General features: G+C 35.0%; 1 protein-coding gene across 4 annotated transcripts in view; it reads right to left on the bottom strand.

Moving 5' to 3' along the window:
* Positions 1 to 14,574, bottom strand: part of GRIK2 (glutamate ionotropic receptor kainate type subunit 2) — a 366,043-nt gene that overhangs the window by 24,874 nt on the left and 326,595 nt on the right. For all 4 annotated transcript variants that reach the window (XM_048299919.1, XM_048299918.1, XM_048299920.1 and 1 more), the window contains one exon: positions 14,321 to 14,546. In XM_048299919.1, the coding sequence (XP_048155876.1) occupies positions 14,321 to 14,546 (226 nt within the window). The remainder of the gene's footprint in view (positions 1 to 14,320; positions 14,547 to 14,574) is intronic.

The following is a 14,574-nucleotide window of genomic DNA, read 5'->3' as shown; positions in this document are numbered from 1 at the left end:
CAGAAACAATGTGGGAAGTATTTCATTTACACATAAATGTGGAGTAGATGTTTAGATTATGAGGAGCCATGGAAAATTATTTCCTACAGCCTCATATATCACTGGGCCTAAAAACCTTCCAGGAATCTAGAGTATAGTCAGCACTCAGTAACAAAGACTGACAGTCACAGTTACAACATGCCACAGGAAAGTACTAGGTACTGGGTATAGGGGAAGTACTTTATCTCCACAGAAATATTTTTGTTTTAAAAGTTACAGCCACCTCAGCTCCCTAACCTTCTTTAACCTCTCCAACTGGGATGGGAAGGAAGCGACAGAAGGAAGGGTCAACATAGCTTGGTTCATTCTTCCTATCTGTGGGTTCTAAAATCGCCAAGAAATATATGAAGTGAGAAAAGGGATTCCCTCAGTTCCCAATCCCTCGCTCCCTTTTCAAAATCTACTTTTCTTGTGAAAAAAAAAATCAGTGTTTCTAGATTCTTGTTGTTAACCCAGACAGCTCATGCTACATTAGGATCATAATATTTTAATATCAGGCATGCTGTAAACAGTAAATATTTATTAAGTTGCAGTTACTGTAATGGAAATTCCTCAGTAGATGTTTACAGCAGTCTAAACTACCCCATATCTAAATTAAAACTGGAAACATTCAAAACAAAATCCAAACCAAAGCTGTTCACTATACCTTCACATATATATATAGTTAGATAGAGAGATATAGCTATAGATATTGATAAATATAGATATTTATATATATAGATAGATATCTATATCTGTATATACATATATATTTGATCTTCAAGCTACATGTATGGCTTGAAAAAGATAAGTTGCTGGTGAGTCAGGAAACACTTAAAATCAGTATTTTATGCTAAATGTAATCAAAACACTTTCTCTAATTTCTCTAATTGTTTTTACCTCTTCCCATACATAACCATTCTAAGCTCAGGCTAATTTCTGGTCATTTCTTTATAGAACCATCATTTAAAAGTTCATGATGGTATATAAAGCTGAAATGTAACCAAGATGGATGATGTAGCTGAGATTTATTACATATTAATTTCCCAGTCATAAGTATGCAAAATAATTGATAACAAAGTTAGATGAATATTCGGGAGTTGGAACTAGAGTAGCCATTCTCGTGTTCTTAAGTACTTATTGTTTTAGGACGGGGAAAGGGACATACTTAAAAATATTAATTTGCAACTAGCTTGAAACATCTCTCCTCCACGGTGAGTACATTATAAAACAAAACAAAACAAGATAATGGTTGCTTACGATGAATAATTTAAATAAGATATGATGATAACAGGTTTAATACAAAATATACACCATTTTTCTGTTTCTTTTTGTGGTACCAAAATTAATTGAACAGAATGAAGAAGGTGTTTGTGGATTTTTTTAACTATTGTAAATACTCAGATCATTATTAAATTATTGTATTAGCCAGTTAAACTCTATTCTATTTTTCCCTTTTTCCTGTTTTCAACATAGTTTAATTTTTTGAGTCCCTCCTTAAACTATCATTATAAACTGCTCTAAAGCACATCTCTTAGACAGATTAAAGAAATGAGTGTTAGTAACACTTTTCATAGACTATTCATGCATTTTGACATCACAGACAATTTGAAAAGATCATAATCATCATACACTATTATCTCTCTACCCCTGTTGAATTTCACAGCTGCAGAATGGGAAGATATCTTTGTTGAAACCTCTAGTGAGAAAATCAATGATATTATTTTTGCCACAGATAAAAGTATTCCATATTTATACAGTGCTTTCTTTTTTTTCAATTCGCCTTGCAAATCTGTGACACTCACATATGAATGGTTTGCAAATATAGCCTCCTCTGAAAGAAATATTTGTCTAACACTACCCAGCAATAAACAGATGAATTAATGAAACCTAAAGAAGTTCTACAAGCATTTCTGGTATATGTGAAGATTTTGGTCAGGCAGATAAGATTACATTGAAAGACAAGAAAAGTGTAAGGTCATAACAAAACTGTCCAGACCTGAAAACCCATTTCACACTCTTGAAGAGCACCCCAATCCTTTGGCAAGCTAAAAGGGAAATTCTCTAAACAATTAATATCTTGCTATTAACTGTCTCATCATGAGTATGAAGTGAGGTATGAAGTGGACTTGGGTCCATCTAACTGCAAACCATGGAAACATCATGTGCTGCGATGTAATAAACCAATTTTTTTCTAATTGAGGGCAATGCATCAGGCCAGAGATATTTTAAATTTGTAGATGAGTCTTTGTCAATGCAAACCATAGACCCATGGAATCACAGAATCATTAAGTTTGGACAAGACCTCCAAGATCATCAAGTCCAATCTTTGATGAAACACCAGCTTGTCAACTAAACCATAGCACAAAGTGCAACATCCAGTTGTTTCTTGAACACTTTCAGGGATGGTGACTCCACCACTTCTCTGGGCACCCCGTTTCAATGCTTGTCAACACTCGCAGTGAAGAAATTCTTCCATATGTCCAACCTGAACCTCTCTTGGAGCAGCTTGAGGCCATTTCCCCTTGTCCTGTTGCTAGTTGCCTGGGAGAAAGGCTGACCTTCTTGAAGGTCTCCCCTAAGCCTCATTTTCTCCAGGCTAAGCAACCCCAGCTCCCTCAGTTGCTTTTCATATGACTTACTCCTAGACCATGTATATGACATGTATGAATGTCATACATAATGGCCCCAGGCACAATAACATCAACATGAAGTTTTAATCATGTCTTTGCTTTGGTTACATATTTTTCGTAAATTCCTACTAGAAGAAGCTTCTCTAAGGCAGAGTCTGCTCACAACAACTACTGGATGTTAAGTGTTTTGACAATTCCTTGATATAAAACTCAGTCTCAGCATGCCTCCCAGATAGTGCTTCAATATGCTCATAATCCTGAGGCAACCATAAAAAACAGTTCTTTCATCAAATTTGTTAGGTACACATTCTTACATTTCAGAAATAATAAATTAACTGCTCAGGCAGTTGAAATTCTCAAATTGGTTTCAATACATGGCTTGACCTGCATAAAAATAAATAATTTGCACCTTTTTCTTTTTTTTTCCCCATTATGTTCAACTAATGAAGACAAATGCATTAATTTGTTTTAGTTACAGGAGGACTGAAGCTCAGCACTTTTATGCATGTATAAGTGATGAATATTGCAGTTCAGATTGTATGAAGGATTACAGACTAAGGCAAGCAGAAGAAAAAGGTATTCTGTCTTGGTACATGGTTTCCTATTTTTTTCTACAGAGACAGATTTGTTTATATGTCTCATCTCCAAGGACCAGTAAAAAATGTTCATAATATGTAATTTGTATGGTCTGAAGGTAATAAGTAGCTTCAAGAGAACTAGGGTGTCTTAACAATAAAACCAAATTATTGCCTAGAACTATTGTTATTACTTTTATTATTACTACAACTACACTTTAGATCTTGGAAACTACAGGCAGGGGGAAAATGTTTGTATGTTAAGTATTTATATTCAAAGTGCCAAAAAAATTTGAAATTAAATAAGAGTGTATAATATATACATATACATAAAAAAATATGGACAGTTTTTAAGTAGAGTACTGGATTGTGAGATGGAAATTTTTCTCCAGGAACAGTACTTTACAGCAGGTAACAAAGATGGCTCAGATACCCTCAGTGTCCCACACAATATCGGCAGGAAATAGCTACAGAGTCTGAAATCACTACAATGATTAAACTGACAGCCAGTGTTGACTGTTGGGTTTAGTACTTTACAGAAGAAATCTGGGAATACATTTGCAACAATGAAAATTTTAAACTTCTGAACTGTTCAGTATTTTCAGATATGTAGAATTTTTTTTCAGTTACATCAGCCAAGTGTATCGTTAACAACTTTGGGGACTAAATTTATATATAATTTACCTTTTATTCCTTTCACTTCTGAAACTGACTGTGTTTTGAAAGGTTTCTGTATCACTCATACCTGTGACTTTGCTGGTTTTACATAAATATATTTAATCACATATGTGTAAAAAGAATAGACCTTCTGTTTACCCACCGGAGTCAGACACAACAGAGTTACTAGAGGAGTAGAAGCAAATCTCATTAACTGTCTCTGTGGAGCCTAAGGTGTTCTTTTTCTTTTATTTCTTCAAACAAGGCAACATATAATTCTGATTTTAGAAAATTGCTTAATTAATGTTTAAGAGAAGTAACAAAAATATTTAAGAAAAAAAACCTGCCCATGTCTCCTAGAAAAAGGTGTCTAAAATTATGTTCTGCATTGATCACTGACTGCCAAACACATGCATTAGTTGAAATAAATGTGCCGGCAAGTCTCAGTCATCGTCCTCACTAGCATTGTTTTCTAGTCTTGCCTGAGATTTAAGGAAAGTTTTCAAAACGACTCTTCAAAACATGTCACTTTTTAAGTTTGGTGGAGGTGTGAAAAGAGAATTATGTCAGGAGACAAAAAGAAGACTTAGCTACTGTAAGGACTTAGCTTCAAAGAGTAAGGAATGTTTAAAAACTCCAAACAGTTACTTTTGAAAAGATCCATGGGATCCCTTTTTTTTCTTTCTTTTTTAAAAGTATTTAATACAAGCCAGTATTATCTCTTCTTGGGCCTCTCTTGCTACCGTAATGTTCTTTGATCCTTAACCTAGACCTCCAGGAGAAAAGAAAAAGAAGGAAAAAAAAAGAAACACCAATGTGAAGGGGATGACGCTCAAGTTCTGCAAACTTTGACATAGAATGAATGGAAAATATTGGGAAAAAAACAGATTTAAACATATGGAAAAGTCACTTTGACATCTCCCCTCTGCACTGCATCTACTCATATCTGTTAAACTACTGTTTTATTCCTGCTACTGAGAGATACATTAGACCTTTTTGAAACCATCAGAAAGCACGAAAGTCTCTCAGGATTTTCTTCAGACTTGGCCTAACAGCTTGCTGTGCAGAAATCCCATTTTCTCTTCCACATCCATGTTTGCCTGCTATCAATTCTTCCTTCATACTATGGATAGTTGTCTTCCAGCCTCATTAGCAGCTATGTAGATAAATATGAAGCAAAATAATTTTATGAAAAAAAATATGCACTTTAGGTCACTAAACCAGCTCATATAGCTGTCAGTTTTTGCAAACTGCAGCAGCCCTATGGCAGTTTGACATGAAAGTGAAATTTCAGTCTTACTTTTGTATTTACATATGTTAGAGACAGAAATGTTATGCCTAGGAGTCTTTGTTTTGGTTTTTTTTTTTTGTTTGTTTCATTTTGTTTTGATTTAATAAATGACCTGGTTCACAGAATCAGATCTATAAATCTTTGCTATCCCTGTTGTTTCTAATAGAATTAAATTAAAATTAGAGGAAAAGGCTGAAAATGTGCAGGAATGTTTGTGCACTTTTGCAGGACTAGCGAAGAGCACCATAGAATGGCAGCATCAAGCATGTAAAAGTCTCTTGTCAAACATTTCTTTAAGGAAAAAGTCTTTTCCTTCAAATCTGTCTCCAGAAAACAGTTGGAAAAGCAAGGAAGAACTTCATCTTCTTACCAAGAAGAAAAAACTCTGTCACAACTGAACATTGGCAAGAATTGAAGTAATGTGATTGGTCTGATTACCTACAATAAAACATATTTGGAATACTAAGTAAGCTGAAGGCACTCAGTTATTCCAACTCAATAGTTTGGGAGCATCTAGTAACCTTCTCTAAGTGTAAAAGAAAAAAAAAAAAAAAAAAGACATAAGAAAAAGGAAAAAGAAAAAGACAAGGGATAAAAGGAAAAAGGAAAGAGAAAGAGAAGGAGAAAGAGGAAAAAAGAGAAAATAAACTGCATAAAAAGTGGTATCCAAGGAATAGAATAGAATATTTCAGTTTAAACTGACCTAAAAAATCATTTAGTCCAACTGCCTGACCAATCCAGGGCTGACCAAGTAAAAGTACATTGGTAAGGACATTGTTCAAATGTCTCTTAAACATTGATAGGCTTTGGGCATCAACCACCTCTTTAGAAAGCATGTTCCAGTGTTTGACTACGCTCTGGAGAAAGAAATGCTTCCTAATATCCAGCCTAAACCTCTCCTGGTGCAGCTTTGAACCATTCCCACACAAGCTATTCAGACATGCTATTGCAAATATCAAAGCTCTGGTCTTTTAAAAGCTAGACAAAACATAGAGGACAACATCCTACATATCTATAGGATATTCACACATTTACAAGGCATTTACTCTTATTTTATCTGCTTTTTATTTTACAGGCAAGCCCCAAAAGTAAACTAAGTTTTAGATGATTACCAAAAAAACAGGTTGCAAAATCTGTCTGGAATAATAAATGCAGAAAGGAAGGAGGCTGACTGAACTCCAAAGGGAGAGTTAAGACTATTCTCTTCACTTGCTGTTGCATATTTAGGAAATGAATCATTTATTTGTTTGTATTTTTAATATATTAAGTTGTAATATTTGAAATTACAAGCATCTATTAAAAGATCTGTCTTCAATAATTTATATTTCCCACTGTGCCTGATTTAAAATTTTCTATATTTGGAAACATGCCACTAAAAAAAGGCAGATAGTGAAATATTTTGTAAAATACCTGCATTAAGAGCATGGTCAGGTGAGTTAAAAAATTTCAGTATTATAACATAAATTTTTACTGTGAACACTTCTTCTAGGTCACTCCCCGGAGACAGAACTGGCAATATAAATCAGCTGAATTTATACATGCTTACAGGATACAACATTATAATTGTTATACATTTGCTGATTAAACTATTTATTTATTTAAATTCTCTTTGAATCCAACAGCCTTTCACAGAGGTAGGAACAACACTATTGTATTTAATTTATTAATGGATTGGGTAAATATAAATAATTCATGAAGTCATATTCCTAGAGAAGGCATCAAGTAGCAGATCATAAATTATTGTCTGAAACCCTTTTTTTTTTTGCAGTGAAATCTTTATTTTAAGTGAGTGGAGTGTAAAATACTCTTTTTAGATTCTACATCTGATAAAATTATATTAATTTTACTTTCTTCAAAATGCACATACGCCAAACAACATTTTAATTACATGCTACACAGCTGATTGAAATTCAAAAAATTACAAAAGAAAGGAAACTAACCCCACTCTTGGCTCTGATTTTACAAAAATAAAATTTAAAAATGTTAAGATTGGCTACATTATGCAAAAGTATATAAAGAAATTTCTACATTCAAGTGATGTGCACATTACATTAGTTGGCCAAAGAGATTTTTTTGGAATTCATGTGTGAGTGGGCACATTTTTGAGAATCTCTTAGAACAATGCACTGTGAAAAATATAATTTTTTGTGTGAGAGGTAAAAGTGTCCATTAAAAAAAGACATTTTATTTGATATTTCATTTGAATTTACAGAAAAGAGAACTTCACTTTAAAAGGCACCTCTGAATCAATAGAACATGAGAACCTTGAAGTTTTGTTTCATACTTTGAACTTAAGTGAACGTGATGATATCTGGGGCCTGCAGCCAATTCATCTCTCTTGGAAAGCTGTTCATTTTATTCTTATACTTTTCTTTTTGACATGTGAGGTATAACTTGCTTGTATCAAAGTACTTGCCAACTTTCTATTTTTAATTCATAAATATACCCTGTGCAGATCTATTTTATGCACTTATATGAATAAATTTTCATACCTGTGTCTGTGTTACTACTGCAAGTTATTGTAGCTTTGTATAATGGGTATTTATGTAAGACTTACCTTGGCAATGAAATGCTGGACATGTTGACCCCAAAATATATCATTTAACATCATTCATATCCTGAGAGATGTATTTTGTCCCCATGCACAGTGAAGAGTCTCTATATAGTCAGGGGAGTGCACTTTTTATTTTTTAACAATTTTTGAGTTAACAATTAGCTTTCAAGGATCTGAATGTTAAACTCTTTCTAGCATTTTTCAGGGCATCTTGGTAATCCATCAATATGGAAGAGCTAGTGATACAAAAAGTGATATGCTCTAGAAGAAGGAGTCATATCTTGATCACAAGTGAAAAGTTAATCAAAAAACCTTGTACAAGTGAAGAGAATTGTGTAACAGATTCAAAGATTCTTCTTATTATATTTTGCAACTGAGGCATTATTAATATTAATAGCAGAATTTGATTGTATTAACTTCGCAGGAATAAGGGATAAAGAAATGTATATTTCACCTTTTTCTCAAACTTTCTTTTACCTCACTATTATCAGGTGTTATAGGAACATCATTGCTACACCACTGAAGCCCCCTCTTAGCCTGATTCTGCAATTTTCTGCAGTTCAGCCACAGAGAAACATTAGAGAAATGACTAATTTCTTCTACACACCGTATCTCTCAAGCACTATTTTCCATTTTGTATTTCTTAAGAGCTAGAAGAAATATATGCAATTTTTAAAGATTACTTACACATACTATTTTTCATTTTCAAAATGTCAAAGGCATCATTTTGCATATATCTCCACACATACAGAGTTTGTCTGGCATATACAGACCGGATAGTCCTCATCTGCCACATAAAGGCAGATGATCTGAAAAGTGCATGCTCAGTAGATCTATTCATATGGAATCAGTTCCAAATATTCACTTGCCAGACATCTATGTGCTCCAGGCTCAACATAGAAGCAAGTGGCAATTCAGTAGGAAATCTGCCCAAGCCAGATGGGAAGTAGCCTGCTGTCAAACATGCTGAAGAGAAACAGGAGTTTAGGAAAGAAATAAGAACCTGAAACCATCCCAGATATATGAAGTATGGTTTTTCCAAAAGATGTGTTCATCTATGTTCCTTCCAATTGCAAAGTAGAAAATAGAAAAGGAAAAAAAGAAAAAGAAAAAAAAAAAAAAAAAGAAAAAGAAAAAAAAAAAAGAAAAACACCAGAAAAGTGAAAAGTAGCTTCACAGGCCATTAAGGCTTTAATATAAAGTGCATAGAAGCTACATTTCTAACCTTTCATGTGGTTTGCTTCACAATAGCAACAATGTTAGTAAATATTCATTATGGAAAATAGCATTTGTCTCTTAATATTACTTTGTTTAACCGTATGTTGACCATAGGAAAGTCACATTAACTGTGTTTCAGTAGGACATAAAAGGTAGATTTTTTGGATAGGCCAGGTTTTCTTGAAAAAAATGCTACAATTTCTGTCTGATAGGATGACCATAAGCATGTGGATGTATCACAAACATTTTGAACTCTTTGCAATGGTAGATTTATCCCAACTGGGCTTTATTCAAGAACAAACCAAACTTTAAACACTTCTACCAGGCGTGATGATGAAATGGGAAATTGAAACTACTAGAGATGATAATAAACACTTTAGAGTATTTGAAATGGAAAGAATAATTTGGCTAGCCTGCCCAAAGGGTTTGTTATCCTTCCCTCCTCCTCTCCCACTACCGCTTTGTTCAGTTCCTTTTTGTGTCTTTTCTCTCTCTCTTTCTTCTTCCCTTCTTCCCTCCCCTCCTTCCTCCCTTGAACATCAATACTGGATGCTGAGGTGAATACCCCCACAAACACAAATTCCTACCACTAAAAGAAATTTGTGTGTGTTTCTAATAGATAACTGTGGATGATACATATCCATATTATTAGAATATGTTAGATAGAAATCAACTATACACTATGTTGAATACTGTATGCAAATAGTTTTCCTCTCTGCCAGATTCAGTGATGAAGAACACAGAAGGGGCAAAGCAGTGCCTCCTGGTAAAACATACCAGAATAAAGCAAATAAAAACCCCTTGCGTGTGGATCTTCAAACTGGAAGATAAAAAAACGAAGCAAACAAATGTCCTCTAGCAAAGCAAGTGTTATACTCTCGGTTACAAAGCTATAAACAATGTTGCAAAGATAGAAAACAAAACAAACACGACCTCTTACAAGGTTCTATCTTATCTGCTCCAAAGTATCAGTTGCTATCAAACATCTCATCCCAGGTCTGTTCTGTTTACATTATACATCAAGATTTTTAGCCTAGCACCAGAGGTGGCTGACTGAAAATGAATTCTGGTTTATACGAAACTTTAATTTAAAAATATGAATCATGAGAATGAGTGGTTGTATGCATAACTTACCAAATTCACTCTCCCTACTTTATATTTCACTGCAGCAAAGAATTCTGCCTTGCATCTATTTCAAGCATCCCTGTGTCTTGTTGATTTTAAAGATGTACGCTGATTCTGACCATCCTATTTTATGCCAAAAGTACATGATTTCCAGTTTCCTTCATCAAAGTTACATTTTAACAATCTAAACTTTGTTTAATCCACTAGTGCTTCTAGAGGAAGTAAAATAATCATGTAAACTCATATTTAGCTTCTCCATTTTTTTGGAAGGAATTGATACCTATGAACCTATGGCCTGATCCACTGGGGTTTTTTTTGTCCTAATCTTGTGCAACATTCTTTCTCTAAATTTAAAATATTAACCTCAGAGAGCTTTCACTGCAATACTCTAAACTGGTGCTATATTTGGGTGGTTGCATTTTCCAGGTGATTATCTTGTCATAAACTGATAGCATATTTTTCTGTTAGGAAAGCTTTTAGCTCTTTTTCTTGTAGCAGCTTAAACTCAAGCAAATTATGTTCTCACTATTATTCCATTACCTTCAAAATAATCAAGATACGTTGCACCTACTTCCTTTGGAGCTGTTCTCCAAAAGTAGCCATATCCTCTCTACTATAGTCAACATAAGACCTGTAACAACTGTATTCTACAAATTTAACCTTATGTGCAAATAATTCTGCAATTTCAAGCCACTATTCCAGGAGATAAACTGGATTTTTTGTAAATTTTGCAGATGACATCTATATCTTCCCAACACCATGCCTGTAACACCATACAAAGTTTAAAAAGGGCAAGTGCTGGATTCTGAACCTGGGAAAAGGCAACCCTGGTTGTGTGTACAGACTGGGGAATGAGAGGCTGGAGAGCAATGCTATGGAAAGGGACTTAGGGATCCTGGTCAATGGCAAGTTGAACATGAGTCAGCAGTGCCCTGGAAGCCAAAAGGGCCAACAATGTCCTGGGGGGTATCAGGCACAGCATCGCCTGCCAGACAAGGGAGGGGATTGTCCTGCTCTGCTCTGCACTGGGGTGGACTCACCTCGAGTGCTGGGGGCAGCTTTGATATTAGAAAGCATCTAAATGAGGGCCGCAAGGATGGTGAAGGGTCTGGAAGAGAAGCCATATGAGGAGTAGCTGAGGCCACTTGGTCCGTTCAGCCTGGAGGAGACTGAGGGGAGACTTCATTGCAGTCTACAACTTCCTCGTGAGGGGAAGCAAAGGGGCAGGTACCGATCTCTTCACTGTGGTGGCCAGTGATAGGACTAGGAATGTTATGAAGCTGAGTCAGGGGACCTTTAGGTTTGATATCAGGAAATGGTTCTTTACCTAGAGGGTGGTCGGTAACTGGAACAGGCTCCCCAGGGAAGTGGTCACAGCACCAAACCTGACAGAATTCAAGGAGTGTTTGAACAATCAGGCACATGGTGTGATTTTTAGAGTGTCCGGTTCAGGGTCACGAATTGGACTCAATGATCCCAACGGGTCCCTTCCAAAACGTCATATTCTGTGATTCTGTGATTCTATGGTTCTGTGAACACAAATAGCTCTGTATTGTTCTGCTTGGAGACAAGCTGTTTCTCAAATAGGCAAAAGCAGTAACACATACTTTGTATGTGAAGCCATTACACCGCAGTTTTCCAAGCACTTGACAAGTTACTCTTAGGATTATTAACTCTAAAAAGATATTACTCAATTGCATGTCTATAAACTTCTTTTGTAGTAATTAAATAACGATGTAATCTACTTCTATAGATATAACCATGTCATAAGTTCTTTTAACTTCTCCAGAATTATTTTTTCCTGTAGAAATGAGATTAGCTATAATGCATGAGAATATTTTGCATTTTCCACTGTTCTGTAATACTTTTTAGCTTCAATAAAGCAAAATATTTAACAAAAGTTTTCTGACAGACACCATGGAATTGCTTCTTCATAAGGATTCCTTTCAAATATATATGTGCAAACTATGCATCATTCTAGCAGAGGTTGCACAATCCCTTTCTTCTGAAACTGTGCACCTAACACACAGGATATAAACCCATTATAAATGTCAGCTCTCTCAACAGCATTTTATAGATACTGCCCAAATATTAGATTAATCTCTTATTCTTAGCTGTTCTGGGAAAGCCCAAGATGCTCTTTTGTTATACCTTCATTTGTTTTGTGAAAAATTTTACTTTACATCCTGTTTTACATTCTTCTCTATTTTCCCTTATGAAGCTGTCATCTTTTTTTCAAATCTTTCTTCAACTTCTTAAGTTTAACACTGTTTCAACTCTTATTTTCCCTCCTTTGGTGATCACTGATTCCTGCAGGTATGTCCTCTATTTGTTTCATCTTGATTCAAGACAGCTGTCAGCTCACATACCCTCTTGTACAACACTATTACTTTTCTTGACACAGATAATTTGTTGTTACTTGGAATCTTGCGGGTGGATAAGAGCTGAATGATGTCTTTGATATGACTCAAAGTTAGTGAAGAAATAGTGCCTACTCTCCCTATATGAAGTAGGGGACAAATACCAACAGAAAGTTTACTTAACTTCCTTGCCTCTTTACATTCAGCATTTCTTCCCCTAAACTTAAACTTCAGAATTCTATTTCTGGATTTATCATTGTTTTAAAGCTGCTTTCTCTGGTGTTTATGATGCTTCTCTGACTTACACATAAACAGAATAATTTCTAGATTGCTTTGGTCTCTCTGATTCCTAGCAGTTTGGCATTTCAATGTCCACTTAAATTTCTGGGGTGTGCTTCAGATGCTTCACAAATTTGCATGCAGATTATTCAAAGATTATAAACTATCCCTGAGATTTGATTTTATCCGTACTAAACCTAAATGGAAGGTGGGTTTCATCCTCAAAATAACAAAAAATTTTATATATAAGTAAATACAAGATGCCAAAATGACCAGCAGGACTGAAGTCCAGTCTGTTCTGTTGTTTACAAGTCTACAGAATATATCCAGCAATACAAGAGCCACAGCAGAACAGGGTGGAAAAATTGGTATGAACCAAAACTGGATTCCTAACAACTAACTGTTCGAAGACAGAATGAACAGAATCATAATTCCTTCATCAAGTGTCCATTACAGAGAAAATTACTGAAATAATGAAAATTTCAAGGATGTTATTGAAGTAGCAGTAAATATATCCCATATATAGGCAAATCTGTATTTGATAATGCTAGATACCTCTTTATCCAAGATATTCCAGTAAACTTTATTTCTTAAAATTCCTTTCCATGTGTTTGATTTAAATTACTGGACACAAATTTCCCATTACAATGATTTGTATATGGTATCAACACAGATAAAAACAGTACCAAACATAACAGCTACCTGAGAAAAAATAAAAACATATCCACATCAATCACAAAATGATAAATTCTTGTTAAAAATGAAGTTCAAATATATATTTGCCTGAGAAATAAGTAAGCAGAACAACCTTACTGTATTAAGTAGAATCATTATGCGGTATTCACAGTCTTTGTGTCATACCCTTTTTATTCCCACCTGTTCCGAAATCTAAAGCCAGATCTTCATCTCATGTCCTTAAAAAAATAGCTGTAGTCAATGGTAGCTCAGTTCTTGCTTAATCCCATTTTGTGCATTCTAGGAGCCAAGCTAGAACCAAGCCAATACCTGTAGTTGACTTTTAATCTTGCAGCTAAAATTTTGTACTTAGTAAAAAAAAGCTGACCTGGAAAGCAATTAAAGGATTGGAATCTCCATGCCAATATGTAAAGCCATATCCCACAAGGCTAAATCAAAATTTGTTTTGTCTGTGGCATGGTATGGAATTTTTCCTTCTCTTTTAACAATTTCAGTGATTAGCCCTCTCACTTTAGAAGCATCAGCCCCATTTTCTAATGCATTTTCTTCCACTACTAGGGCTTCATTCTCTAAAAACAGAGATCAACATCTTTAAAATTTTTTTTATAAAATAAAGTACTGTGACTGTGACAACACTTTTGTTGTTGTTGTTGAAGATATCAAGGGCACCATGTAAGGCAAATTTATCATATGAAAATATCCAACTATTTATAAAGCAACAACTGTTTTCTGTTTGGAAAATACAACAAAATTCATAAACTTTGACAAAATATGTATTTCTCCTGGTTGGGAAAAAGAAAATAGAGGTAAATGCTAGCAACATAGAGAAAGGAATGGTGTACCGGACTGTATCTTATGCTACTGCAGCAACCAAGATTAACGAACAGAGAACAAGTGGTTGACATATCACCTACCCATGGGAGTTCCAACGCCGTAACCTTTGGAGTCTATCAGGCCTCCAATCTGTGTTAGGTTACAGTTCCTCTGTGTGACAAACTCAATGGTTGTCGACTCCATTAAAAACGCGTAATCAGAGGTAAGCACACGTTGGATACCTTCTTCATTACTTTTGACAAGTACTGACTGCCTCCTGCTGCTCATGAAGGCCCACATCTTGTCATAAGTGGAGATTTTGGATTTCTGGAAGACAAATATTAGGTGCGGTATG

This window comes from Corvus hawaiiensis, chromosome 3 (assembly GCF_020740725.1).
Source record: "Corvus hawaiiensis isolate bCorHaw1 chromosome 3, bCorHaw1.pri.cur, whole genome shotgun sequence".
NCBI lineage: Eukaryota > Metazoa > Chordata > Aves > Passeriformes > Corvidae > Corvus > Corvus hawaiiensis.
The sequence above is the reverse complement of the archived record's forward strand: the minus strand, read 5'-3'. Positions and strand labels throughout refer to the sequence as shown.